Raw genomic sequence first — 27378 nt, forward strand, 5'->3', positions numbered from 1 at the left:
GGCTGAAATCCTCGCGTATCAAGGTCGAGTATTCTCTCAAGAAGCACCTTTTCCTCCAAGTCGGTCAACTTCCTCGAGTTGGCAGGTAATTCGCATCGTGATTGCTTTCCGGCACGTCGGTGTTGAAGCGAGCTTCGTGAGATCGTGTAGATCACAGCAGCTTTTCGTATGGAAAGTTTAGGGTCTTTTTTGAGAGCCTCAAGCGCAAGGATTATGCGACTTTCTTTTGGAAGAGCTTCCATTTCAGGTTGTGGAAAAAGTTTGCGATGAAGTTGAAAGATGACAAAAGGAAGAAAAGTGGCCCACTCGCTATGCTGGCCCACTCGCTATGCAAGTACGTTAGCGATATATATAAAAGCAAGCGCTTAACTAGCTAGAGCTCTATTAGCAACATGATATATATATAAGTAAGCGCTCAACTAGCCAAGAATCCATTAGCGATATATATATAAGAAAAAGCTTAACTAGCTAGGGCTCTATTTATAAAATGGCAATAGGCATTAGGAACGTTCGTTTAGCATTGTATTCAAAGGATTCAAAGAAAGGAATTGAAGCCTGGGAAAACCTGGGAAAAAAGTTAGTAAAATTGATCAATTAAGTTGAATTGGGTATAAAACCTGACTGAATTAAGAGATATTTGAATGCCAATAGTTGAATTGGAAATTGAAAGATTCTAATTGAATTGAATTGGAATTGAATTGGATTGACTTATTCCTTGGTGTAGGGGACTGATGGGTGGAGATCGTGATCTTAGAAGCTGGCCGGGCGGGGCTTCCGATCGGGCATCCATGGGGGCGGCGAGCCCCCACCCGGCCGCGAACTAAGGGAGTGGGGCTTTCCACCGGCCCGGGGGCCCGGCAGACCTTCGAACCAGTCAAGGTACCTCCGTACTGTACGTACCCAGGTCTCCCTGCAAACCTCAACATAGGGCCCAGACTGTATTTGACTCCGGAAACAATACCAAGTTAGTAAACCATTCGCTGTAGTTCTTTTTATTATTTTTAATTCCGTCGCATTGGATTTTCTTGAGTGCATGCTATCTGGATCCGTCCGTGCTGCGGCTTCCAGTTTTGTTCAGTCTGGCATCACGTGCCAAGGCATCCACTTCACCAACGTCCTCCATTTGGCAACGGCAACCTGCAACGTTTTGTTTCCCACACAATTGCAGTGTCACACCATGACATCAACAGAGCTGACTCTACCGCACCACGTTGTTTCGTGCCCTCCATCGTTACCCTACGACACCAGCCCTGACGTCGAACAGATCCCTTTGTGTAGACTCCTGAGTCCTGATACGGTTCCCGGTCTCAACCGCCGCCGAGTCGCAAACCATCGTTGCGCTTTTGCATCCGTACCTAGGTCATCTCCAGGAACTTTTCAGCCGTCGTCAACAATTTGTCTCCGGCTTTCTTCATGATTCCAAGCCTTGAGAGCGCCTGCAGACATGATGTTTCCACGAGATTGCGCCGGGAGCGGCAGCTGTCAAATATCTGCCGATTTCGTGCATTTTTCTGCGTCCGGTGGCCCGGACCACTTTTTTTTTTTTTTTTTTTTTTTTTTTTCGTTTCATCGAGGCTGTCCAAGGCTGAGAGCACACAGGCTGGGCTGCCCTGGCGCTCTTCCCGTCTCTCCGTCGATCCTCTAGCGCTACTGCAGCCTGCAGATCGGTGCCTCAAGGAACGCGACGCCGAGGAACCACCGTGTGGGGGGTCTTGATCAAGAGTGGGATGGGTCCCTGGTGATGGGGCCTTTATCGTGTACCTTCTAATCGGTGAGCCACCTGAGGTACACGAACACAGATATGGCCATCTCGTGCAGAGATCTAGCCAATGGGTCCACGAGGTATTTGCTCATGCCTCAATGGGCCGCAGAACTGACTCCGGCCCGGCGCGTCCGGTGCCTTACCTGGCTAACGCTGCCGCCAATTCCTCCACGAGTCTATGTAGCATTCATTGGCTGAAAAGGGCTATCCGCTGAACTCCGGTAGAACTGTCTAAAAGACATATTCGCGTGTCGCGCGGCTATGATCAGCACGGCGTCTCTTCATGCCTCCTCTCGTCCGAGCACATCACCATGCCTTGGACAATTCTCCATGTGCCTCCCTAGACCTAGACGCCAGACGAGCGCAGGCCGCGAAAAAATCTGGTTGCCGGGCACTCACACGTGTTGCCGTGTGGATGTGCAGTCTCCGGCTCAGAATCCGGGGTTAATTTGGCTAATCGCTGCTTTAATGCGGTATTTGGCAGAAGCAGCGAGAGACAGCGACCACCAGCACGCTCCCGTACATGTGACATCAGCGCTGCATGCCCAACGGGGCGGCGGTAAAAAGCATCAATCTCGCTTGATGTATTGTCCTGGCGTCCTAATTGGGACATAGCCCTCGCCTGTACAGCCTGTAAGCGCACCCCAGAGGCGGCAATTGCCCGAACGGCTTCCTCGTCCCCAGACTTCCCCACAAATGCACCCCGGCATATCTATCCTGGCGGATTTGGGAGCTGGTGCGCCGCAGTCAGGCCAGGCCACCTCGAGCCAGCATGTTATTCGTTTCCTTGGCAGGAGTCGGTACATCATATCTGCTCGTTTTTGATGACGGCCCCAGGCCTCCCAGACCCGCTTCCATGGAGCCCGCCTCGTGTTTTAAACAGGGGGAACCGCCTCTCGACGGTCCTGTTCCCGGATGACTACTTAGGTAGCATCAGGGCCCGGATCTGGATCTTCAACTCTCCGCCTCGTCTTGGCCACCTGCTCGCCATCGGTCGTTGGAACCGGCGTCGTGGCTCTGCGTCAGGGAACGCCATACCATTCTCGGAACGAAGAGCCTTCGCTCGTGCGCTCACCGTAGCCCTCTTTGTCCTTGATTCGGGCCACGGTTCCTTGTGGTTCTCCCATCCTGTCTTTACAAACAGTTAAAGCTCGCAAATCTGGCAAGATCTCACGGATGCTAGCCCAGTCCTTCACTTCACTTCGCTAGGCGTTGACTGGTTTCCTTCTTTTTGATACCAGCTGCTTGTCTACCAACGAGAGTCGGTCACCATGTCCACCCACCCAACATGGACACATCAAGAAGAAGCTACCCCCGAGGGGGCAGTCATCACGTCGTGCGCGTGGGACGATGCCGAGAAGGGCATCTACGATAGCACCCCGACCTTGCCCGTGCTTTCACCGCCATCTCCGGCCTATGTGGATGAGAAGAAGGTTTCTTCTGCCGATACTGCCATAATCCCGGCACCACGGGTGCCCCCAGCAGCGGCCAAAAAACCTCCAAAGCCGAAGGTCAGCAGATGGATCCGCTTCCAGCTTTGGTTCAACACGTACCGCAAGTTCTTCACATTTGTCACCCTACTCAACTTGACGGGCATCATTCTCACCGCTCTTGGTCGGTTCCCGTACGCCGAGAACCATCTCGGTGCACTGGTTCTCGGCAATCTCCTCTGCGCCGTTCTGATGCGGAATGAACTGTTTCTCAGAATCCTGTACATGATTTCCATCTACGGCCTGCGCAGCGTATGTTCCCAGTCTTCCCCCTTTTACCGACCGAGACTCTAATGAGCGGCTAGTGGGCTCCGGTATGGCTCAAGTTGGCCGTGACTTCCATTCTGCAGCACGTCGGAGGCATTCATTCAGGGTGTGCTCTCTCGGGAGCGGCGTAAGTTCTTGGAACTGGAGCCTTCCGAACTCTTCAGCTGACCGCATCTACAAGCTGGCTCGTCTTCAAGATCGTCGATATTATCAGGTATCGCTCTGTTCAACACAGCTCAGTGATTGCTACCGGTATCATTACCAATGTTGCTGTTTTCATCTCAGTCCTGAGCGCCTTCCCATGGGTTCGCAAGTCAGTGTGCCAATTTTTCTGATGCGAGGGACTCGGCTGACAATCTACTAGCAACCACCACAACACTTTCGAGAGACACCACCGCTTTATTGGATGGCTGGGTCTTGCGGTATGCTTCACGCCTTTGGAAAAGAGCTCGAGCATGGTACTAATAAGGACTAGGCCACGTGGGTGTTCGTGGTTCTTGGAAATTCGTACGACATCAAGCGAGGGGAATGGAGAGCGGATGCAAACTCTCTGCTCAGCACGCAAGAGCTCTGGTTCGCTGTCTTCATGACCATCTTGTACGTCTCTGACTTCAGTGTCGCTTCTGAGTTGATGACTAACGACACACAGTATTCTCATCCCCTGGGTTACTCTTCGAGAGGTGCCTGTGGAGGTTGAGATTGTGAGTTCTTTTCGCGGCTCCATTCGCACGGCACCGCTGACGTGAGGGATTTAGCCGTCGCCCAAAGTCGCCATCCTCAAGTTTCAGCGTGGGATGCAGCAAGGGCTGCTCGGGAGGATCAGCCGAACGTCCATCATGGAGTACCATGCCTTTGGCATCATCAGTGAGGGCCGAAAATCCGGCTGCCACTACATGATTTGCGGCGTTCAGGGCGATTTCACCAAGGATCTCGTCGCTAACCCGCCAAGGACGGTGTGGACCCGAGAGCTCAAGTTCGGTAGGTTACCTTCCTGGTGGACGGAACGTTGACTAACACGGAATAGCTGGTGTTGGGCACGCGTCCGCCATGTTCAAGCGAGGAATTCGCATCTGCACGGGAACCGGTATCGGGGCGGCGCTGTCTACCTGCATCCAAAGTGAGAATTGGTACGTAGTTTTAGCGAGCAAAGGGGCTCCTTGCTTCTTGCTTTCGCTAATGCTGTGCTAGGTTCCTCATTTGGATCGGCTCCGACCAAGAAAAGACGTTCGGTCCGACGATCACAGGCCTCATCTACAACAATATCCCACCCGAGCGCATGATCCTGTGGGACTCCAAGAAGCGAGGAGGGCGGCCGGACACGGTGAAGCTCCTCAAGGAGACGTGGGACAGCTTCGGGGCCGAGGTCATCTTCATCACGTCCAACAAGCAGGGCAACGACGAGATGATGCAAGGTTGCCGCGCAGGTACGTTGCTCCCTTTGACAGCTCTTGGCGGCAAGGATCCCGCGGCTGACGTTTTCTCCAGCCGGATTGCACGCGTTTGGCACTCTGTGGGACTTTTAAGCCGGCCCGATCTTTCAGTATCCATGCAAAGCACAGTAGCGCCTCGCATCAAACCATTCCTGTACTCCATGTCTTGTGGGGTACATGTAGAAGCATATATCGCATTTTGGCGGGCAGAGAGGGTTGAGAATGGCAGCATTGGTATAGGCAGTAGAATTTCTTGAGTTTTTGCTCTAAAACCTGTTACGAGACAGGGCAGCGCATGGTTCGAGTTAGACGTTGAACCGCATGATCTTGTCTGAGAACTAATTAAATCGGTTATCAAGCCCAATCCTGCAACGGGGTGTCTAAATGAAAAAGCTTATCTGTTTTACCCTTGTGAAATGGTTGCCATTTTAGTTTCTGGTTCGTTCATCTCCCGCCCTCACCCGCTGGTTCTAGATTCAACAACACCACACTGTCCCAGCGGAAGAGGCCATGCCGTCATCTTGCGTTGACGGGGAGGGATCCTACGGTATGATGCAGCAGGTTGGGCAGCAGTGAGGTCAGCTTTCCAGGTCAACACGCCCACCATGATGCATCCAGAATCCAGATCTTGACACGCTTCAGGAGGGAGGTGATCAGTTTGGCGAAGGGGGGCTGGAAAAACGGCCCGGAGACGACAGTGCCAAGGGGCGGGACACTGAATAACAACCTCTTTCCTAAACGGGCAATTTTCGGGCGAGCTCCGTACCCGCGGCATCAGGGCCTACGGTGCCGGCCGCTAACAGCACCTAAGGCGAGTTAGGCTCTACGTCGTCTTGGATGCTGTCTGGGCACGATTACACCTTCAGTGTGCAAAAGAAAACGCAGGATGACGCCGTCTCAAGCAGCATCATATTCCCGCACAACCCATGACGCTCATGACATGATCGATCCTGTGCGTTTGATGATATGAAACCCCAGTTGTCAAGGAGCCCTTTAGCCTTTCATACATACTAGTAAGCTCACCTCAATCTGGGGAGGTAAGGGACCCAGAAGAGTGTGCCGAGAGAGGCTGAGCTGACCCTATGCAACTTGAACCCGCCCTCGCCTACACAGGATATATTGAGAGGGAAGGAAGAAGAAGGAAAAAGGACAGTCTCTTGATTAAATGCACCCAACTAACGGTAATATATACTATAACTGTTCCACACTATGAGTAGGCATTCAGTTGTCGTGCACAAGCTGCCGTCAGATTCCTCTCCCCAGCTCGTACTCCCTCTGTTTGGCTTCCGCTTTCCACCTGTCAGTAGTCACTTCTCACAAAACCGTGGAATGCAAGGTGCATGCCAAAAATATGGACCAGTATTGCAAGGTAGAGAACGTAGTATACCTTACCTTGGGGAATAGGTCCATGCAAAGATTTTGAGCGTGTTTGAGCACGTTTGGTACTGTACATACATTAACTACGGTACTACTTAGTAGGTAAGTAGCACATCATAACTGGGGTGAGAGAACCTGGCACTGCATTTCGAATATCACAATGAATATTGGGCAACGCAACTCGGCCAAGCACCCGAGTCAGATACCTTAGTTTGCCTTACTCATGTACCACCTACTTGAAGCCTTAGACTTGCAACTTGAAAAGACCGCGATGGTACACGCCCCAAAACCAGAAGTAGTACCTATCCGCCAGGGGAATGTAGCTTCTAGTACTTTTGTAATGCATCATGGATCCTGCCTACGGGTAAGCTCTTACTCGCCTACATAACTCCCCTTCCAGTCCCACTACAATGCAGTGCCACCCTTAATGGAACTAAGTTCTTCACGCCAGCGGCAATCCACCCAATAGGCACTCGTTTTGTACCTTCAAAAAGTATCGATGGCTTGGTCGGGGTGGTATCCAATGAGTTTACCTAGTGTAGGAGACGTATGCACACTAGTGGTGAATACCTGGTCTTCCACCGCAAGTACTAGTCACTTAAGGTATGCCCCTGAGTACCTGACACTAGTTAATTGGCGGCTACCACTGTCTCAAGATCTTGATCCATAAGCGCGCTGATACTCGGCCGGCAGACCTCTGAGTCAAGTCGGGATGTCCCGACGTAAGTCGGCAGGCCCGATTACAACTCTCTAAGCCGGGACCCGGTGTCTACGGCGTGTCGAGCCGGAGCAGGTCCGAGGATCGCCGTTGGACTTTGGATATGCACTGATTCCAAGTCGCAGGGGATTGTTTGTCTCACGGCATTAGGTACGCTCAACTGGGTACACTAGTAAAGCATTCTTAAGTAGTGATCTCACCCCTTAAAGAACTTATCCATAGACTTAGTCTCGTTTGAGGGAGGTGTCGAGATTAGAGAGATCATCTGGAAGTGTTCGCGCCTGTTATAGCATGGTCAAGGCCAAGCTGAGGCCGGGAGGGCGTCAGAGCGACACCTGAACCCTTGGTAAAGGAGGAGCAAGGGTTCACATCGTTTAAATTGCGCTGTGGCCGGGATAAGGGATACATAACTGTCAGTTATGAGACTGTCAGAGCTTGTAAACAAAAGAGGCAGCTTAGTATGCATTTGTACACCCATACTCAAAGCGGGCTTACGGCAGGTTCTTTGTTTACATCGTGGCTACCATCTCTATTGCTGTACGGGACAAGAGGTTAGACCTGGCAGTGTTAAGTTGATGCGTCTGTAAGTTTACACGAAGGTGCCGCAGATTTGAGCATGGCTCAGGATGCAATCACAGCCCGAGGTGTGAGAAGCGGAAATATTTTCTCCGTCTTGTGATCTTTTCCGTGTCACTGTGATTCCTGGTCATTTCCACCATTGACATCATGGGAGTAACACAGGGGCGGGGTTGCTCTGTTGCAATGAAACTCTCCTGACAAAGAATCTTAAGAATGAGGTGCCGCTCTTGCTGCTCGGTTGAACTGAGCAACCGCGTTTCTGGGACTGGTGGGCCGGATCGCGGGGATCGGCAGGAACTGCAACTCAGGCAAGGCATGGGATAGGCGGTAATACCTGCCCGTAAATATTATATACTACCGAAGGGAAAGAGCCGGACCAGCCGGTTGATAGCGCCCCAATGGCAAGAACGACACGTCCAGTATGACCTGGGGTAACCGCGATGGGGATTGCAACGGTGCCATGGGACAAGACCACATGATACATCCGGTCAATGGACGGAGGGGCCATTTTTAAGTCCCGTCCTGATCAATTCCCTAGGACCTGACAGTGTCTCGGGACCATCGCCGGCAGTCCATCACCTCGATCCACCATGTTTTCCGGTCGTAGGGCATGTTGTGCTCTCTGGCACACTCTGCTGGGCCTGTTTCTCCTCGCTGCGTTGAGGTCGGACAACACACTTGTCGATGCGCGCAGTGTCGCAACACGCCGGCAGGATGATACGAGACCGGTGGGCCGGGAGCGTGTGAGTCTCAACGCGGGATGGCGCTTCCAGCGCTTCACGTCAAACCCGGACAACCTCAACTACAACACACTGAAACCATGGATGATGCCGTCGGCAAACAACTTCATCAGTGATCCATCGCGCCGCACTCAGAGGCCTACAACTCCGCTTGCTAATGTCAGCTATGCACAACCTGGGTACAATGACAACTCCTGGGAAGCCATCAACCTGCCACACGACTGGGCCATCAAGGGGCCATTTTACGAGGGCAGCAACGTACCCGTGGGGGGTAGCATGGGCCGACTGCCCATTCAAGGAGTTGGCTGGTACCGCCGCAGTTTTGCTCTTACGCCCGCCGACGAGGGAAAGGCCGTCTACCTTGAAATTGACGGCGCCATGTCGTACGCTGCTGTTTGGCTCAACGGCGTCTTGGTGGGCGGGTGGCCATATGGCTACGCTTCGTTCCGCCTGGACCTGACACCATACGTCCGGTCAGGAGATAATCAACTAGCGATCAGGCTTGACCAGGCCCTGGACTCGTCGCGCTGGTATCCCGGTGCTGGAATCTACCGCAATGTCTGGCTTACAAAAGCACATCCAATCCATGTCGGTCAATGGGGAACCTACATTAGGAGCAGGGAAGTCTCGTCGCGGTCAGCCACATTAGACCTGACCGTTGACGTGGAAAACGCTGCCAGAACTGGAGGATCAGCTGAGGTACAGCTCGTTACTGACATCCACACTTTGGACGGGGCGGGCGGGCAACCGGGCACGAGAGTTGGGGGGTTTCCCAATGCGACCCTCAGCGTAGGCCCAGGCAGTATCAAGTCGGTCAACGGAACGGTCACGTTGCAGAACCCAAGGTTATGGGGGCCCCGGCCGGCGCAGGAACCCAATATGTATGTCGCCATCACACGTGTCTACGCCGACGGCCAGCTCATCGACACATACGAGACGCCCTTTGGCATCCGCTCCCTCGAATACAAGGGGGATGGGCTCTACATCAACGGCAAGCGAGTGTACCTGCAGGGTGTGTGCCAACACCATGACCTTGGCTCGCTCGGTGCGGCCTTCAACGTGCGGGCGGCCGAGCGCCAGCTTGAAATGCTGCAGGAGATGGGCAGCAACGCAATCCGAACGTCGCACAACCCGCCGGCGCCCGAACTGCTCCAAATGGCTGACCGGATGGGCCTGGTGGTGCTCGACGAGATTTTTGACACTTGGGGAAGCCACAAGGTGCGCAACGACTTCCAGACCATCTTCGCCGACTGGTCCGAGCCGGACCTACGTGCCTTCATCCGCCGCGACCGCAATCACCCGTCCATCTGGGCGTGGAGCTTTGGCAACGAGGTTGCCGAGCAGCGGAGCAGTAACGGTGCGGCCGCGGCCCGCCGACTCCGAGATATTGTCCGGCAAGAAGACGCCACGCGGCTGTCGACAGTGGGCATGAACGACGCGAGCCCAGACGCCGAATTCACCTCGGTCGTCGACATGATCGGACTCAACTACCAGGGCGAGGGCCGGGGCAACGGTGGGCCAACCTTCCAGAACTTCCGCGCCCGCCACGGCAACAAGATGATCTTCAGCACCGAAAGCTCGTCCGTGGTCAGCTCCCGCGGCACGTACCTCTTCCCCGTGACCAGCAGCAACAACGCCATCGTGGGCACTAACGGAGCCGGCGTGGACCCCCAGACTCGCCAGGTCAGCGCGTACGAGCTGTACGCCGTGTCATGGGGGGCCTCGCCCGATAAGGTGTTTGCCGCGCAGGACCAGTACCCCTACGTCGGAGGCGAGTTTGTGTGGACCGGCTGGGACTACCTCGGCGAGCCGACCCCCTACGACTCATCGCGCAGCAGTTACTTTGGTATCATTGACCTCGCCGGGTTCCCCAAGGACCGCTTCTACCTGTACCAGGCGCGCTGGAACCCGGATGTCAGGATGGCGCATATTCTCCCTCACTGGAACTGGCCCAACCGGGTTGGCCAGGTCACACCCGTCCATGTGTTCTCATCTGGCGACGAGGCCGAGCTGTTTGTCAACGGCAGACCGCAAGGTCGCATCAAAAGGGCCGCGGGGACATACCGTTTCCGTTGGGACAGGGTCACGTACGAACCGGGCGAGGTGCGCGTGATGACGTACAAGGGCGGGCGCGAGTGGGCTAACGCTACGATGCGCACGACGGGCGACGCGGCGGAGTTGAAGATGACGACGTACCGCGATCGGAAGAGCATAATGGCGGATGGAAGTGACCTGGCGTTTGTGGAGGTTGCGGTGGTGGATGATAAGGGAGAATTTGTCGCCAATGCCGAGCCGGCTGTGACGTTTTCCGTGACGGGCCCCGGGGAGATTGTGTCGACGGACAACGGTGACCCGACTGATATGACCCCCTTTCCGTCGAGAGAGAGAAAGGCGTTCAGGGGTCGGGCGTTGGCGATTGTAAGGGCCAGGCAAGGAGACAAGGGGAGGATTACGGTCAGGGCCGAGGCTAGGGGGATTAAGGCGGGTGAACTGGTGCTGGACGTTGAGTGAGTTGAAGTATGGTGGAATGGTCTCGTTGGGTTCCGGATGTAATAGTGGAAAATGCGCGATGGCACACTAGGATAATACGACTATCGACGGAGAAGCTGATATGGTATCCGCAGGTAGGTATTGTCCTTGATCTTTGTACTGTACTCACGTCAACTGCCAGCGTCTCCGCGAACCCTTTGTTTTATAAACAAATCTCTTAGCACCCTAGTCGTTGAAATCATTGGACCAATCGACTTCAGTGAGGCCTCACAGTCTCGATCAGCTCCGACATACGTAAGCAAGCCGAGCCGCGGCGCGTTGGCTTGCTAGTTGCGGATGGCCGTGGCGCAGCTCACTTAAGGTATAGTTTAGGTCACGGTTGACGCCTAGCACACTCAACCCCTGAGACCTCAGCTCAGCGCTTCAACTTTCCCGCCAAACTTCACTGTTCATCAATCAACATCATCAACTTCAACTGCCCACTCCTCGCTGTAGTCCAGACCTCACTCCATCCAACATCAGCCATGCCCTCCCGAAAATGGACAAACTCACTCCCCCTCCGCCCCCTCCCCTCCGTCGCCCTCGCCAGATTCACCACCGACATCTACAACCCCCTCCGCTCCTACCACGACCCGTTCCCCGCCGACGAGCCGCGTCTCAGCGTAACCCTATCCCGCCAAAACGTCAACGAACTCGTGCACACCACCAAGACAACCAGCAGCGATATCCGTCTCACCGAGCTGCTCTCCCTATTCCGCGGACGGAAGCGAAGCGATATCGCGCGTGTCGAGGCGACGCTGGCGACGCAGTACGAGCTTGCGCAGTGGAAGGCTGTGTTTTGCGATGCGTGTGGTTGGAAGCGGCGATTGAGGATGGGGAGGATGTTTTTTTTTATTTTTTTTACCGTGGGGTACCGGACGTTTGTGGATGCTGTTTTGGAACGGGGCGAGCAGTCAGAAAGGGGGCTGGGGGTGAATTTCAGTGTCCCTGTGTCTTCTGTCGTCGAAGCGAATGTAATGGTGCCGGGGATGGTGTCGTTGGCTGGCACGCTGGATCCTGGCGTAGGCGGGTCGGTGCAGAAGGCGGAGGAGAGAAGTGCAGACGTTTGATGTGGCAGGGGAGTCGGTTTATGTGATCCAGTACTGCAAGGTGTCGTTCAAGTGGTACTCTAGTAAGACGGTGGATAAGAGTTTCTTGGGGGATACACGATGGATGGTCACTTGGGGTGTTAGGGGAAGCGAGATTACGGAGGACGATGTGCTCGAAGCGGTCATTGTGGAGGGCGAAGATGGAGATGGAAACGAGTTGGGCGCAGATTCTGAGGGAAAAGAGTGAAAAGGACACCTAGGTACTTGTTTCGATGGAAATTCTAGGGGTTACCTGGCTAGATCACCCCCTCAGCCACCATAATATAATGTACGAAGGGCGCCCAGATCAGTGGCTTATCCCGATGCTTCTCCCTAAGCAACTGAACAGCAATGTGCAGAGCATGATGTACCTCGACCGCAGGCTCACCAGGCCCCTTAGCACGCCAGAGCGCCCTGTAAAACTCCTCGGCAACCTGCCGACATGCCGCGTCTTTGGTCTTCCAAAGACTCCCAATAACATGCTCGAATCCAGCGATCTGAAATGCGCTTACGATGTGAATCACCTCATCAGAAACTTTGGTGGCTTTGCTCTCCGCGCCTGAACACGTAGAAAGGTATGCAATTGTGGCGTTCGACATCTTGGATGCCTGTATTTCGCGAACCGTGAGTTTTCCTTCGTTGGCAGAGTCATTTGCTCTAGGAGCTTCTCCATCCACGGTGATGTCTGCGTGTAGAACCAAGTGGCTGTTTTCGATATCTCGAGGATCTGCCTCGCCGTGACAGGCAAAATGAACGATGTTTGCAAGAGGGAGCCTGGAAAGAACGGATGCTGGGGTGGCGCCGTCGAGGATATGGCTCTGCAGACTCGCCATACTGGCTATCGCTCTGATGGACATGACCTCTTCGGCGATGGACTGTAGCTGCTTCTGTCCTGGCACTGTGGCTGCAGACACAATGAGCATCCGGTCAGCTGGACGCAGTGAGCCGTGCTGCTCCTGATGGCTCTCGAGGGCGTATGCCAAGGAGCGCAGAGTGGGCGTGTACGACGACACGACGTAGTCCATCGCACAAGTCCCGGTACCAGTACTGTCTTGGGTGAAAGCATAGTCCCCCGCGGCATGGAAAGGCGCACCGCTCAAAAGGCCTGTTCCGATCCAATGGACTCGCGGGAGTAACTCGCCGGCGAGATGTCCCCTTTTCTCCAAGTGGACTAAAACCGGGTTCACGACAGTCACCCAGAGATACTTGAGCACCATGGTCACCTTCTTGTCGTTCGCTGCCGTGGTCCTCAAGGTCCAGCTAGTCGTTGCCTTCCGCAGGATATCCATGAGACGCTCGATGTCCTCGGGGCGAAGCTCAGCGAGCGGGATTGAGCTTATTCCATCCCGGTTGACGATGGTGGCGTTGCCCTGACCGACCATCGCACTGGAACTGACAATTACGATGTGGTCGTCCCCTGCCAGCGCAATTGTAGCCTCCAAGCTCAGAGGACGGAGAAAGTCGTGCAGCCCATCATGTTGTCGGATTTCCGCCACCAGGCGATCAAAATCCCGGGATGCCTCCTTATGGCGCTTTGAGATCTCATCCTCGTGCCCCTCGGGCGGAAGGATGCTGATCTCCCGCTGCACCATCTCGTAGGCATTGAAGACATGGGGCGCTTTCTGCCGCAAGTTGTACGACTCCAGCGAGCCGGAAGGCAGTGGCGGCGTCAGGCTTGGAATGTCCAGGATGCCCCTGCTTGATGTCATGATGTCCCTTAACTTGTTGTTTAGCTTTCTACGCTGCTCGTCCACTTTGCTGCGGGTGTCGAACCGAGCAAGCGCGTCGAGCTCGTTGGTGAGCCGGTTGAAACGTTCTGCCAAGCCATTGGAAACGGCCTCTAGGCTCCGGGACGCACTGCGGTAATCGAGCTTGGAGCACAACACCACTGCTCGCCCCATCTCAAGGAGCCGTAGAGCCTCGTAGACTGAAGAGTTGGCAGTATTGCAGCTACTAGTAGAACACATCAGCCGGGCAGCAGCAGCGTCGGCCGCTATGCCGTGGAACTCGGACAAAATATCTAGCCGGTCCTTGCTGGGCAACCATCGAGGCGCGACCATGTCCATGAATTGAATCATCTCCTGGAGAATAGCAGACGCCTCGGTCCACCGCTGGGATAGGCAAAACTGCTGGGCTGCAGCTTTTCCAACCCACAGTTTCTGCTCCGCATGCTGGAAGTCTGCGCTCCATGCCTGCCTCTTGATAGACAGCTAAGCACCGCGCTTGTATCTCGTCCGACGGCTGTATCGCGTTCTTTGACTGCAATAGCCTGGCTAGGTTAAAGAAAAGGGTGCCACGAGAAAATTGTCGCTCGGGAAGCTGACGCAGGGCTTCCTCGACGCAGTCGAGTGCCTCGTTCACCTCCCCAGCCAAGAGATCGTAGTCAAGAGGGCCTTTACCTTGGCTGAGTCTGGTATGTAGTCTACTGTATAGGATGCTTCCAATGTCGTTCAGCGCCACTACGTGGGCTTGCGGGTTCATCCGGAGAATGGGTAACGATTTCCGAGCATAAGCCATGGCAGCGTCGAGGTGGGTGGTGTCTTTCGATATCTTGAACAGCTTCGAATAGGCGCCGGACAAGGAACAAAGAACATCTGGGTACGAAGGATCATCAGGCGGAAGAAGTGAGAGGACACGCTCGTTGCTTTGAACGCACTTCTCAATATCGCTCAGTGCGCCGGTCCTGTCGAACCGGGTCTCCAAGATGAGGGCGTAATTGCCGAGTAATTCTAGGTCGTTCGTCTCACGTCGGTTATCCCTGCTACTCCTTGGGTCTGTTGCAGTTTCCATAATGTCAGCGTGTGTTCACAGGTCGATGAAGCGTAGGTACCTAGTGTGTTCAAGTTTGAAGCGAAGCTTGTGCGTACCGCTCAACACCTCTTCCATCCTCTGCACAGCCAGATCGACATCGGCGAGCCGACCGAACTTCAGAAACCGGAGCCTCAGCAACAGACCCAAGCGGCTGACAATGAGATTCATCTCGGGATAGTCCCCGTTGGGAATCATGGCAGCGAAGCGGTGCGCCTTCTGAATCTCGTCTCAAGCCAGATTGAGATGGTCGACGTTCCCATCCCGCTGGTACAGCGCCTTGAGACAGACTGCCAGAACGAATCGGGCCTGGCTGTGAAGAATAACATCCTCCTTCACCTCACTGATGTGTCGACCGGACGGAGTTGGCGCTTTGAACAGCAAGTTGGCGGCTTCGAATTCATCGGATTCTGAGAGACGGACTGCTTCCGCTGCAAGGTCGACGGCCTCGTCTAAAGCCTCTATCTGACCCTGCACGAGATACGCTGTCGCAAGTCCTGGGCTAGATTCAACACACGCCTCACATTCGCTCCTCGCTGTTCATAAAAATCCGGGTTGGGACACTGTGTCAGCCCGGGGCCCTTATATGGGGGACTTGGACTGTGGGGCCGATCCTGCTTGCCGGCATCTGTAGACGCCGCTATATTCTTTATCTCTGTTCTGGTGAAACGAGCCTTCCATCGGGCGTAGGCTGGGCTGGGAATGGTTCGTCATCCTCGATGATTCTCACCCACGGAAACTTGGTGCGTATTTGAACGGTCGTGGCGCCGATGGACTTGGCAAACTCGAACCGCTCCTCACATTCCTTCATATATTCATCCTCTTTATTTTGTTCTTGCGGGAAGATGACCACAAACTCTACGTTGATCTCGACGTCTCGGGCTAGTTCGACCAGAGCACTTCGCGGGTCAAGTGCTGCCGCCCGTACATTGTACTCCCGGTGTAAGGCGTTGCTGATCTGAATGGCGCTACTGTCTCCTATCGGGCCATGACGAGTCTTGATACTGTTTCGATGAATGGCGGCAACACCTGGAACCCTGCCAGAGTCGGTTCTTCTGGGGAGGCGGCAGAAGGGTCGGTACTGGCCCCCCACCATGCCATGGCATGTAGGGCAAGTTCCCGGAGGTAAAGTGGTTTCCCTGAAATCTCGTACTTCCTGCTGAGACAGTCCGTAACCAGCTGGCGATTGGCCTTGGTCCACATATCTGTGGCATCCACTGAGTTGTCAAAGAGGTCTTCAATATGCTCGAGCATCTGCTGGAGTTCTGACAGGTCGTGAATCCCACATGAAAATTCCTTCAAAGCTCTCAGATGTTCCTTCAGCCGTTGACTGCGGCGGGGGTGGCTCGCGGGGAGGATGGAAACGGATCGCTTCGAGGCCTCGAGGGCGTTTCACAGATCCCTCGTGACCTTGGTATTCTGGTACTTTGACCATAGTAGGATCGCGATCTGGTACTGCAAGTCGAACCCGGCATCCGTCTGTATGTGGGGAGACTCAAGAGCCACCCTGGCAAGCATCAAGGCTTCTTCCAGGTCGCGCCAGTGTCCCGTCGCAGCATACCGCTTGCGCGGCTCCGAGTAAGTCTTCCGGAGCCGTTGGGAACTCGGTCCTGTTTTGCGCCTCCACGTCCGTGGTTGTTTTGTGAGCTTGCCAGATAGCCTAGCAAATGAGTACAATGGTCATGTGCGCAGTTGGTGGCGCTAACCTGAGCGTCCATTGTGTCCAAGACTCCAAGACGGGTGACATTTCGGCTGATGAGCCTGACCTCGACAGTGTACAATTCCAATGCTCCGCAAATGGAAGTCGAGTCATACGGCTCGGAAGAGGGACAGTGCTGCACTGCCGTTTGAGTTTGCCTTCATCTCGCCGTTTCAGCTTGCCGTTCCAGCTTGACGAGGCCTCCTGTCCTTGGCCGCTGGCGCGGATGCATGTGCTGTGGCATGACAGTTTGAGTGGCCCAGCGCAAGCGCTGATTTGCCTGTTGCGTCTAACTACGGCGCTCGTTTGGCGGAAGTGTACATACCAAAACCCAAAACTACAGAGGATGGGGCCAAAAGTTATCATCACTCTCAGATAGCCAAGACTAGGTAAGCAAGAACACTCTGTTGCAAGGACAGTACAGTCCACTGATTCCAGTGTTCCCACTGCAGCATGCGCGGTATCGTTATCCCTCAAACCTCCAACGTCCTAATTTGCTCGCACCCCCTTTGTTGTTTGCTGTCCGTTTAATCCGGGGATAGTTCTAGTGTCTGCGCCCTACTATGCTTCCGCGGGATGTAGATTTCAGAACATTCGGGATGTAAATTGTGAGCCTGTGGCGAGGACAGGCAGCATCGTAAGTTTGCAGTGTACACTCCCCATCGAGGGGCCGCTCCGCTCTTGCCGTTCTCCGACATGAATGCCCCCAAAGGAAGGAACGTCTAACCCGGCCATACTGCTTAGCGCCAGTATAAAACCCTCCCCCCCCTCTCTGAGAGCTCATCACTGGCAAAATTCCTCCGAGACCGAGGAACTTGAACTCTTCTGAGAAGTGTTCTAGATCCGATCGCTGGCATTCTGACTCGAAGAACCTACACTTATCGATCCAGACCAGTACACGTCGCACCACTTGCTACTCCTGCTGCTTTGGGTAGGCAGGATCTCGCTGCTCTGTGATCTTCTTCGGTTTCTTTGTCCCTCTCTCAGTTTTTGTGTTTCTCTATCCATCTCTCACTTCTGTGCTACTATTCGATTCCTTGGGCAGCTACTCCGCATGTGCAAACTTGTTTCATCACTCCTGACGGAGACCTAAGCCCTCGTCTTATGGCTGCACCGGTGTGTTCCATTACGGATCCAATTTATCCAATCCGCTGCCCTGTTGGCAATAAGTGTACCTAGACGATTTCGAGTTGAGATGTACCGAATGCCGAGCCGGGCGTTGCAGGGTAGACATGTTCCCTTTAGCCATGGGAACAATATCTATCGGCAGGTCATTCCTGCCATTCTGCCCATTATTGGACTACCTTAGCTACCAGGCATCCCCGAGTCATTACTAGTGATTATCTATTCCGGTATGACAAGTAACAACCGACAGTGCTTGGCATGAGAGGAGGGACATCTTGTTGGAGTCTGGAGCCCTAGCAGAAACCCACGGGCTAAATAGCTAGCCAGGTAAGAGACTCTTGTGGTGCGATTGGATTACCCAAAGTCACCAAGAAAGCCGATTCTTGCAGTGTCCCGTTTTCTCATACCTCATACCATCCGCAACATGAGATCTCGCGGTTTCCTCCGAGCCCTGCTTCTCCATATCCTCCTGCGCCATGTTCTCGCCCAGGGCATACGCAGCATCTTCCTCTTCAAAGATGTCATGAAATCCAACACGACCGCGCTCCGCACATCCGGCTTCAACACGCTCATCATGTTTGGCGTCGGCGTGCTCGGCAACGGCTCCATCATGTACTACTCCAACACGCCCGGGAGCAAGGACGTGCTCGTCGCATCAGGGGGTGCATACGTGGGCGGCGACGCGCTCGCGGCGAAAGTGCGCTCATTCAAAACCGGCAACGACACGGGCGTGAACAGACTCGAGATCTCCATGAACGCTCAAAACATCCGCAACCTCATGGCCAGCCCCGGCCCGGGAGCCGACACCCCGCTCTACCGCAACTTTGCCGCGCTCCGCGAGGCGTGGACCCTCGACGCCGTCAACAACGACGACGAGTCCATCTATGATGTAGCCAGCACCGTGGCGTTTGCCAAAATGCTCGCCCGCGTCGGGTACAAGTACACGATTGCTCCGTATACCAATATAAACTTCTGGCGGAATGTCAAGAATCAGGTCAATAGCGGCCTGGGAGCGGCAGAGTGGATTCTGGACAGGGTGTACCTGCAGTGCTACGATGGCGGGGCGTCGAACGACCCGGCCGGCTGGCAGAACAACCTGGGCATGAAGGTTGTACCGCTCGTGTGGGTGATTAACGACTCAAAGCCGTCGTTCGGGACGAGCGCGGCGCAGGCGAGGACTAGGTTCGCTGCGTGGAATCAGCGGAGCGCGCTGGCTGGGGGAGGGTACTGGAACGATTATGATATTGAGAAGATGGGGTTGTCGTACAGGGATTATGGGAGTGTTTTGACTAGCCTTTTCCCGTAGTCAAGGTCAGATGGGATGGATAGGGGGTCGCGATGGCATTGTCCGGTTTTGCTGGGGAATTGGTATGACGGTTGGTCAGATGGTTCAGGGTAGGGTATATTACGGACCTTAAGTCAGTAGCCTAGGTCCATCATGTTGAACTTCAAGAGGAGCACCTTCCAAAATGCAGTTTTGTAGTGCGGTATGGTCCTCTTCTCGACAGTGTGCGCTGCCCCTTTCACCTTACAACATGTCCTCCATATTGTTTATGCACCAAATACACCTTGATCGTACAAGATAAGGTAGGTAAGCACCCAAGATCAGTCCATGCGCCATACAAACCCGCCTTTAAACGTAGAGATGCACCAATCAACGCCAAAAAGACAATATCAACCTCCAACCCAACCTACACAACCCGCTCATTCTCTCGCAGTACCTATTACTCACAAGGGCGGACTCTCCCCCCCTGCGCGCCCCAGGACGACGCCCAACCCCTTGGCCACACCACCACCCATTCCGCTACCCTTGCCGCCCTTGCCCTTCAAGGCATGACTACTAGCCGCCGTCGTTGTGGCGGTGCCCGCGGCGGCTACATGTAAGGCGCTCTTGAGCCGGGCCTCGTCGCGCTCGCGGCGCAGGCGCTTCTCGGTCTCGCGCGCCTTGACGCGCTCCCGACCCAGAAACTCGGCCTGCGCGCGGTACTCGTCGCGCTCGGCGCGCAGCCGCTTGCCCACCTGCCGCGCCGCGTACAGCTCGTTCTGCGCCGTCGCCAGCTGCATGCGCGCCTCGTCGCGTTCGCGTGCCGTTTGTCGCAGGGAGGACTGCAAGGCGCGTATGATGTTTGCGTCTGCGCCTGCGCCGAGAGGTTCAAGTTCGTTGATGTTGACTTCAAGTTCGTTGCCAGTGCTGGTGCTGGTGCCAACCATGGCCGGGTTTTGGACATGATTGGAGTGGTTTGGCCCAGGCCCAGGCCCAAGCAGGCTTGTGTAGTCGACCTGGAAGTTGGCATTGTCGTCGTCGGTTGCATGTGCATGTGGGTGGTTCGGGAGGAACGGCTGGGATGTTGCGAGGTACGGGGGTGCAACAAGGGGCTTATGCAGTGCGAGGCCGGGAAAGTGCGGCTCCGTCGCCGATGTCACCTGCATATCATGATCCTCGGGCGAGGAGGATGAGGCGGCGAAGTGGACTCCCGTGTCCAGCTCGAGCTCGTCATGGTCGTGGTGTGCCGGGAAGTTGGGGTATTCGTAGCCGCTGTAGGCCGCGAAAGGGTCGTGCCCGGCCTCGTAAAGACCGACCATGGATGCTGTGGCACAGTGATATTTTTTTGGGTATATTTTTGGGTTAACGTTGCTGTCGTCGTGATCGAATTGTGGAGCGTTTGTATTTAGGCTGTGATCCCAAACCCGAGCTGTTGGGCTGCCGGCACAGTTACGCGGGACCACAACGGGTTTGCTTGCTCCACTTTGAAGATCGGTTAATCAATGCCGTCGGCGAGTTTTAGACGAATTAGTTCAATCTTGTCAAAGTCGCCCGTCGCCTGCGGTGCGGAAGCGGAAGCGGGCTGCAAAAGACCACGCCTGGGGATTCGCGCGGGCCGACCGGCTGGCTGGAGAGAGGAGGCCGCGTTGCAGCGCTGCCGAGGCAAGTGGCAGGCGGCCCAAATGACGGCTTCTGAGGCCTGTTTCCCGCTTTACAGTTGTCGCTCGCTAACAGAATCAGGTGGGAACGGATCCCGTCAGAACCAACGACTTTCGTGGCGACGTCGCTGGATTGTCCCGGGCTGCAGTACTGGCCTCGATCGAATACGAGAGAAAGGAAATCATAATTCCCCTTGGAGAGGGGCCTGTCTCGTCCATGTGCAGGATTTGCTCATGTGATCTCGGACGTCGACTCCGCAGAGCTAGGCTAGTCGCGTCGGCATCTCTACCCCAGATTTGCTAGGGCTGCAACCTCTTGGCCCTCGGTACCCTTACCGAGGCGGGGGATCCAGACTTTGATGATAGCCGCTTGCCCAGTGACAGGGATTCAAGGGATGCTATATTAAACCCTAACCCTGCTACTGCGTTTATTGTTACCCCTTAAGCCAATGACAAAGTCCAGGTGACTCTATGGTGAACACCGAACAAGGATCCTGAGCTACTGGATGACGCTCTTTAAAAGGAAAGTGACAATCTTCGTTCAAGACACCAAGTATAAAGGACGACGCTCTTTAGCAGGCCCAGGCCTTGATGAGAGCTCTCCCTGCTGACAACAACGAGTAGAGCTTCGCCTGCTGTCGAGATGGATACGAGGTGCGGTGAGGGCAGCAATCTTGTAAAGGAAGGGGAGTTGATGAGCAGGTCAGAGCAGTTGCAGGGCACAGAGCCATATATAGCTAGTTGAGTCGTAGGCTCACTAGAACTACTAGATACGCAATAAATCTCGTTCTCCTTGTGAGTCTTCTGAGCCTCCTGCTTTTTCACCCATCGCGCTCGGTAAACCTTGACCCAACACATAATCCTGAAGCCGACTCATCATGATATCAGGCGCTCGAGCGCATAGTAAAGTACCCAGCGAACAGGGGTAAACTGTAAAGACAGTTCGGATTCCTGAAGGAATCCTACGGGCAATATCACAGCCCCACGGGCTACTTGTTCTCCACCTGGACAATGTCCCTGTCGCCCTTGACAAACCCGTTGTTGCCGCATGGGGATCCGGGCGGGGGAAAGTAGAAAGCTAAGGAATGTTGGTTTTAGATTCAGCATCAGAACTCGGAACATGCTGGCTGACATACCTGCAGCGGGATCTCTCTTCCCCTTTGCTGCGGATGCAGTCTGAGGAGTACTGCAGGGGCTGGGGGCCAGAAAATAGAAAGCTAAGGAATAGTTCAAGTTCGGCTGGTCAGACTCAGACGTGCCTTCAAAACTCAGACTCAGACGGCAACTTACCTGCAGCAGGCGTTGGAGCTGGCTTGGGCAGAGCCAATCCAGCGGCCACAAACGCTGCTATGGTTAAAATTGTCGTCTTCCGCATTTCACTGATGTAGAGATTTCAGACTTGTGAGATGAAATTGAAGACTGGAATATGAACAAGCGGCCTGGATGCAACCTGGAGTTGAAAGGTCGACGGGAAACGGCTTGACCATTTGGTAGGTCCTTGCTCGGTATTTTATAGATCTTGTGGCCACCTATGATCGATTATAATCCGTTGATAATGAAGTATCAGGCGAATGAACACTGTCCCATGCTGCCGTCGGGCTATCACTTCCGTTGGCACTTCGGCCTCTTTGAACTGTCTACGGCAGATGTACTATCTACACTACTATCGGTATGGGTACCTGCAGACTCGGGAGTTCGGTTATATTACATGGGAGCCGTGTTTGCCAATCCTTTCAAACAAGGTCTAATTGAAGCCCTTGCCGCTTTCCTCGTTCTTATACGCTTTTGTCGTTCCTATACGCCCACCCCAACCCCCCCCCCTCTCCGTCCCTACCAAGCTCTAGCTACATGTACCGACGTTCCAGTGCAAACATGTTGCTCAACCGCGCGCCACAATGTGACTGGTGAGTTAACCTGGCAATATGCCGACATGGAGTCCCGAAGGTGGGATGTAGAAACAGAAGATATTATGAAATTTGGCTGACGTCTCTAACCAATATACCGACATACCGTTTGGTTGTTGAAGGCAGGTGGTCTGTGTCAAACGGAGCCTGGCCGGTATGTGGTCGGAGCAACTACCTCTAGTAACATCCTAATATCAGGTAGGTAGTCATGCCGTACGGCCGCGCGTCATCATACGACTACGAGTTGACCCAGTTATATACCGAGGCCTTCGAGGGTAGGATGTCAACAAGGAGCATTTCATCAAATTAGGCTGACGTGTCTAACGGCTCAGAATCTACCGACCGGTATGGCTCTTGAAGGTGGGTGATTAATGTCTACCCGAGCCTGGCCGATTGGTCTTAGGAACTATGAAAGCAACAGCATGGTCTACCAAGGCGCTTCGTTTCTCTTAACGAGGGGCCCTCATCTGTTCTTTTTCATAAGCTGACTCAGAAACATGGCACGCTCTTCAACGAGATACTCTGATATCAACGATGGCGCCTCATCGTCAGCAACGCTTCTTGGTGAATGTGATGTTGAACATGGCGTAGAAGAACGAGAATACACCCCTGACACCAGCCGAAACTCGCAGCCGAGTACCACACAATGGGTACTAGTCCTAGTCGCCTCGATCCTATGCACCAATGCTATAAGCATCCTCATAGTTTCTCGGTCGGTGCCATCTTGTCCCAGCCACAACAGCCTGAGTGTGTTCGAGCCTCCCGAAGGCATTCCGCCGTTCTTCAACAACATTTCGCTTGCCTTGAGACCAGAAAGAATTTATTCGCCGTTTTACGACCGTGAGGATAACATCTACCGGAAACACAACTCGCCAGAGACCGAGGCCGCCTGGCGTGAGCTGACACAGCTTGGTGGGTATCATGCATTCTACCATGACGACTCGGACACCGCTGAAGTCAAAGCAACGGAGAATTGACTTGGCAGATGGAACAGACGCCGGATTTTTGTTGCTACCTAAAGAACAGGCTGAGAAAGCAGGCCTCGACCCAAAGAGGCATGCATATTGGGACAGCCCTGAGAAAGGCCTCGTTGGACACCCAGTAAGGCTCGAAGTAACCCACCAACTACATTGTCTGGTAGGCGCTTTTTGCTCCCCGTCCCGAACGCTAGAAGGAGAAGAGGTTTTGTTAATGACAATGTCGATCCTAATAGAATCTTATCCGACGCTTCTCCTATTTCCAATACAACTACACACTCGAATATGACGGGGACATGATCAAAGCGGTACCAACTCAAAATAGAGAACTGCATGTCGGTACGTATGACTCCATGTGTTTGCATTCGATGTTACACATCATCACATCATCGCTACGCCTGAATGTGGTGCAGTCACAATCAGATAAGAAGCGGTGGTCTAACTTTCTGCTCTTAGATCACTGTGTTGAGTACCTCCGCCGGCGTCTGATGTGCACCTCGGATATGGGCATTCTGCCCTACATGTGGCTTGGCATGGAAGGAGACGTGGTAGGAGACATGTCGCGCATGTACACATGCCGCGACTACGACTCGGTGCGGCGTTTTGTGAAAGACAATGCAGAACTAGCTGAGGGGAGGGTCAAGCCAAAGCCTGGAGATTATGTCTTGTGGGACTACATCTAATCTGTGCCGCGCTGCTCCAGGTGGCTGGCTACCTATCTACTGCCTCTGGATCGTATTACATTGCTGTGGATTCAATACTAGTACATGTAGCCATTGACAACCTTCCAACAAGGGCTCCGCTCCTCGCCTCAACTCACTTAGATCTACCCTCTCGAAGCTCCCGGAACTTATTAACCAAGTCCTCCCCAGTAAACCCCTGGGGCAAACCATTGCTCATCAGCCATTGTCCCTCAGCATGCTTGGCCTTGGCAAGCACCTTCCTCGTGCGGCTGTATACGGCCGTCCTGAGGCTCTTCGCGATACCGGCGCTGGGATAGGCGAACAGCCCAAACATGCCGGCCCCGCTTTTGGCCACGAGACTGACGGCTCCTTTCCCCATGCCTTTGACGGCCCCTAACGCGCCGTCGTGGCTCGCACCTCGGATGGGCTCCATCACCAGGTCGCTCAGGCCATCCACAAAACCCCACACAAATGTCTTGCCAGCAACGGCTGCGCCGCTCTTCGCGTCCGTGACTGGACCGTGGTGACGGACCTTGGTCCCAAAGTGCTGGGGGACGGTCTTCATGCCTTCTGTAATGGCAAGGGGGAAATCGACTAGCATCCCTTTCGCCGCTGTTGGCGCCAGCATGCCGATGCTCTTGGCAGACGCCCCCGCAACTGTGCCGGCCATGGAGCGTGGATTTCGCTTCCCGAAATCATCCGTCGATGAGGCCCCTGACGCATGTGATTCTGTTGGGCTGGAGCGTCCATCTACCTCGGGACTATTTTGATGCGTGCCCTGCCTGGTTAGTTCTCTCTTTCGCTCTCGCTCGCGCCTTCGTTGTTCGTGTCGGTACTCATCCACCGGGTGGGTCACCATGCCGGTGATTGAATCAGCCATGTCGACTGCGGTAGCCATGACGGCAGAGGCGCCACCGGTTATTGGGTCCCATCGCGTCACTTCGATGGCCATCGGCTTACTTTGATAACTGCAGAAGCTCATGCGTCAGCATTTGCATGGAAAGCTGGCATGCAATGACTGGGGATGGGTCCATCTTACTTTTCCAGTCGCTTGGCGTCGATCATTTTACGAGACAGGAGCTCTTCTGCGGCAATCTTGGATAGCTTGATGGATTTCTTTCCTTCTTTGTAGACCCACGCCGCAGTCTGGCCGGGAAGGAGGTCGCATCGCAGACTTTGCTTAGGCAATTGACGGAGCCATGACTGTGCAGCGGCTTGGACACCCTGCTCGGACTTCATCTGCTCCGCGATGGACTGGGCCGCGGACCGTGCTTGCGGTGTCAGACAGTACGCGATGCCCTCGGCCAGCCTCTGCGAGTCTAGTTGCTTTGAAGGAATTGGCTTCGGTCCGGCGCCGGCGTTGGCGACCATTTCGCCCCAGAAGCGCTGGCTGTCGCAAAGGTTAGGTACTGGTAGACTATCGCATGGCTTTGAAAACTCCCTCTGCCACTTACTCTCCGAAGAATGGAACAACGACCGTCGGCACTCCGTGTTTCAAGCCACAGGCCGTCGTGCCTGCGCCACCATGATGGACAACGGCAGCAACATTGGCAAAGAGCCATTCGTGGGGACAGTCCCCGATCCAGTATATGTCTTCGCTGGCCGGCCCCGCCAAGTTAGACCATCCCTTCGAGATGATGGCCCGGACACGCGCTCCACGGACAGCGTCGAGGACGATCTGAATGACGCGTTGCGGGTTGTCAAGCACAATGCTGCCAAATCCGATGTATACGGGTGGCGGACCGGCTGACAAGAAGCGCGCGAGGTCTTCAGGCGGCGAGTAGTCCGGTGGGTTTCGGAAAAAGAATCCACAGACATCTTTGCACATGCCGAGCTTTGATCAGCTTTGGCGACCGCAACACATTGGTCATTGGGTTAGGAATTAGTGTTCTCACCAATATGCGCGCCCCAGTCAGCGGGTTTGGCAACCAAGGCTGGTGACCAACAGTATGTGAAAGGAATGCGTAGCCTTTCCACCAGCAACGGGCCGTCGAACATGGCTACGTTTTCCAGGTCGAGCGTGCTTCGCCACCTGTTAATGACATCGCCCAAGCTGTATCACACATTAGCCTCAATCGTCCTTTATTATAAGGTTCCGTAGGGTCGGTTTGACCGATACTTGCACCGTCATGCAACCCATACATACCCTTGCCATGTTAAATACTCCACTATGGCATAGGACGCGTAGTTCGCGGCAGACTGACTGCCGGTGTAGTTGCTGAGATTGGCCAGCGGATGGGGAAATGCGCTGGTGCTTGTCCACGGCATGGTAAACATCATGTGTAACGGGACCCCGAGCGCCTGGGCACAGTGCACGTGTGCGAAGGCAGGCGGGTTGGCGATGATGGCATCGGCCACGAAAGGGGCGTTGGTGACGGGGTCTGGCCGGAAACAGGCATGCCAGAAGCCTTCGAGCATCTCCTCCACCATATCACGTTTTTGCTGGATCTCGGCTGCTCGGAGACTCTGGAAACTGGGGATGAGGCCCGGGTTCTTGACCATGTAAGCCATCAGTGCGACAGGGTCACCGCCGATGGGATAGAATTCCAAGCCAGAATCTCGGACAAACTTCTCGAACATGTCGTGCGTAGCGAGACGGACCCGGAAGCCAAGTCTCCGGATCTCGTTCCCGAGTGCAATGAAAGGCTGGACGTCACCTCTGCTACCAACGACCTGGATTAGGACATTGAGTTTTGGATGCTGCGTGGCTTGTCCAATGCTTTCCTCGTAACCTGGCGGAGGGTGCCGATCTTCCGGATTGGACTCGGAGTGCTCAATCACTTGTTTCTCGCCGTACACGGGGGGCGGACGGTACATGAGGCTGACGGCTCTTGCAAGCTTTGATTCGCAATCGATTTCCACGCGCCCATCGTCTGTCGGTGCATGTGCCGGTTAGCCACTCGCGCTCTCCATGCCCGAGGTAAGAAGAGGGTACCTGGACTTACCGCCAACTTTCACGCTGCTTCCCATGAGTTCGTAGACATGACCTTCCTGATAACCTGGGTCGGCGGCGCCTCGTGACTTTTCGGCGCTGTCGGTGCCCCAAGTATGCGTGCTGGTTGCCCCCGGACTTTGGAGTGGCTGAACATCTTCAGCTGGCAATTCATATCGTATGGTGTGCCGTTTTTCTTCCATCACAGTAATGTGTCCCCCTGAAAAGGAGAAGGAGGCTCTTCTTTGGGAATGGCGAAACGATCAACTGGGAGGTTGGATAGTAAGCCTCTGGGGCGAAGTGGAGGGCGGGCAAGGAATCCTGTAAAAGGAAAAGTATAAAAGAACA

General features: G+C 54.5%; 9 protein-coding genes across 9 annotated transcripts; 5 read left to right on the plus strand and 4 right to left on the minus strand.

Moving 5' to 3' along the window:
- Positions 1-3033: 3033 nt before the first annotated feature.
- Positions 3034-5042, plus strand: N656DRAFT_718277 (uncharacterized protein; the record flags this gene model as incomplete). Its single annotated transcript, XM_064812265.1, has 10 exons — positions 3034-3504; positions 3558-3646; positions 3701-3832; positions 3884-3941; positions 3995-4116; positions 4169-4220; positions 4275-4497; positions 4544-4646; positions 4708-4943; positions 5005-5042. 10 exons carry the CDS (start codon positions 3034-3036, stop codon positions 5040-5042), a joined length of 1524 nt encoding a protein of 507 aa, XP_064665809.1.
- Positions 5043-8213: 3171 nt separating this feature from the next.
- Positions 8214-10874, plus strand: N656DRAFT_771866 (glycoside hydrolase family 2 protein; the record flags this gene model as incomplete). Its single annotated transcript, XM_064813892.1, has 1 exon — positions 8214-10874. One exon carries the CDS (start codon positions 8214-8216, stop codon positions 10872-10874), a length of 2661 nt encoding a protein of 886 aa, XP_064665810.1.
- Positions 10875-11377: 503 nt separating this feature from the next.
- N656DRAFT_801872 (uncharacterized protein) lies at positions 11378-11962 on the plus strand (the record flags this gene model as incomplete). The annotated part of the gene is made up of 1 exon (XM_064818181.1): positions 11378-11962. The coding sequence occupies one exon, from the start codon at positions 11378-11380 to the stop codon at positions 11960-11962; it is 585 nt and encodes a 194-aa protein (XP_064665811.1).
- Positions 11963-12237: 275 nt separating this feature from the next.
- N656DRAFT_771867 (uncharacterized protein) lies at positions 12238-14959 on the minus strand (the record flags this gene model as incomplete). Its single annotated transcript, XM_064813893.1, has 3 exons — positions 12238-14091; positions 14135-14754; positions 14848-14959. 3 exons carry the CDS (start codon positions 14957-14959, stop codon positions 12238-12240), a joined length of 2586 nt encoding a protein of 861 aa, XP_064665812.1.
- A 478-nt stretch (positions 14960-15437) lies between these two features.
- Positions 15438-16042, minus strand: N656DRAFT_801874 (uncharacterized protein; the record flags this gene model as incomplete). The annotated part of the gene is made up of 2 exons (XM_064818182.1): positions 15438-15825; positions 15882-16042. 2 exons carry the CDS (start codon positions 16040-16042, stop codon positions 15438-15440), a joined length of 549 nt encoding a protein of 182 aa, XP_064665813.1.
- A 1707-nt stretch (positions 16043-17749) lies between these two features.
- N656DRAFT_433924 (uncharacterized protein) lies at positions 17750-19129 on the plus strand. Its single transcript, XM_064809639.1, has 2 exons — positions 17750-17939; positions 18002-19129. Exon 2 carries the CDS (start codon positions 18037-18039, stop codon positions 18916-18918), a length of 882 nt encoding a protein of 293 aa, XP_064665814.1. The 5' UTR covers positions 17750-17939; positions 18002-18036; the 3' UTR covers positions 18919-19129.
- On the minus strand, positions 19030-20286 carry N656DRAFT_433896 (uncharacterized protein). The gene has a single exon (XM_064809638.1). It carries the CDS (start codon positions 20193-20195, stop codon positions 19341-19343), a length of 855 nt encoding a protein of 284 aa, XP_064665815.1. The 5' UTR covers positions 20196-20286; the 3' UTR covers positions 19030-19340.
- A 2649-nt stretch (positions 20287-22935) lies between these two features.
- N656DRAFT_801878 (uncharacterized protein) lies at positions 22936-24098 on the plus strand (the record flags this gene model as incomplete). Its single annotated transcript, XM_064818183.1, has 2 exons — positions 22936-23350; positions 23872-24098. 2 exons carry the CDS (start codon positions 22936-22938, stop codon positions 24096-24098), a joined length of 642 nt encoding a protein of 213 aa, XP_064665816.1.
- Positions 24099-24231: 133 nt separating this feature from the next.
- N656DRAFT_801879 (glycosyltransferase family 1 protein) lies at positions 24232-27233 on the minus strand (the record flags this gene model as incomplete). Its single annotated transcript, XM_064818184.1, has 6 exons — positions 24232-25066; positions 25138-25488; positions 25553-25916; positions 25994-26151; positions 26245-26971; positions 27044-27233. The coding sequence occupies 6 exons, from the start codon at positions 27231-27233 to the stop codon at positions 24232-24234; spliced, it is 2625 nt and encodes an 874-aa protein (XP_064665817.1).
- Positions 27234-27378: the final 145 nt, after the last annotated feature.

Source organism: Canariomyces notabilis, assembly GCF_033297395.1.
Source record: "Canariomyces notabilis strain CBS 508.74 unplaced genomic scaffold N656scaffold_33, whole genome shotgun sequence".
Lineage (NCBI taxonomy): Eukaryota > Fungi > Ascomycota > Sordariomycetes > Sordariales > Chaetomiaceae > Canariomyces > Canariomyces notabilis.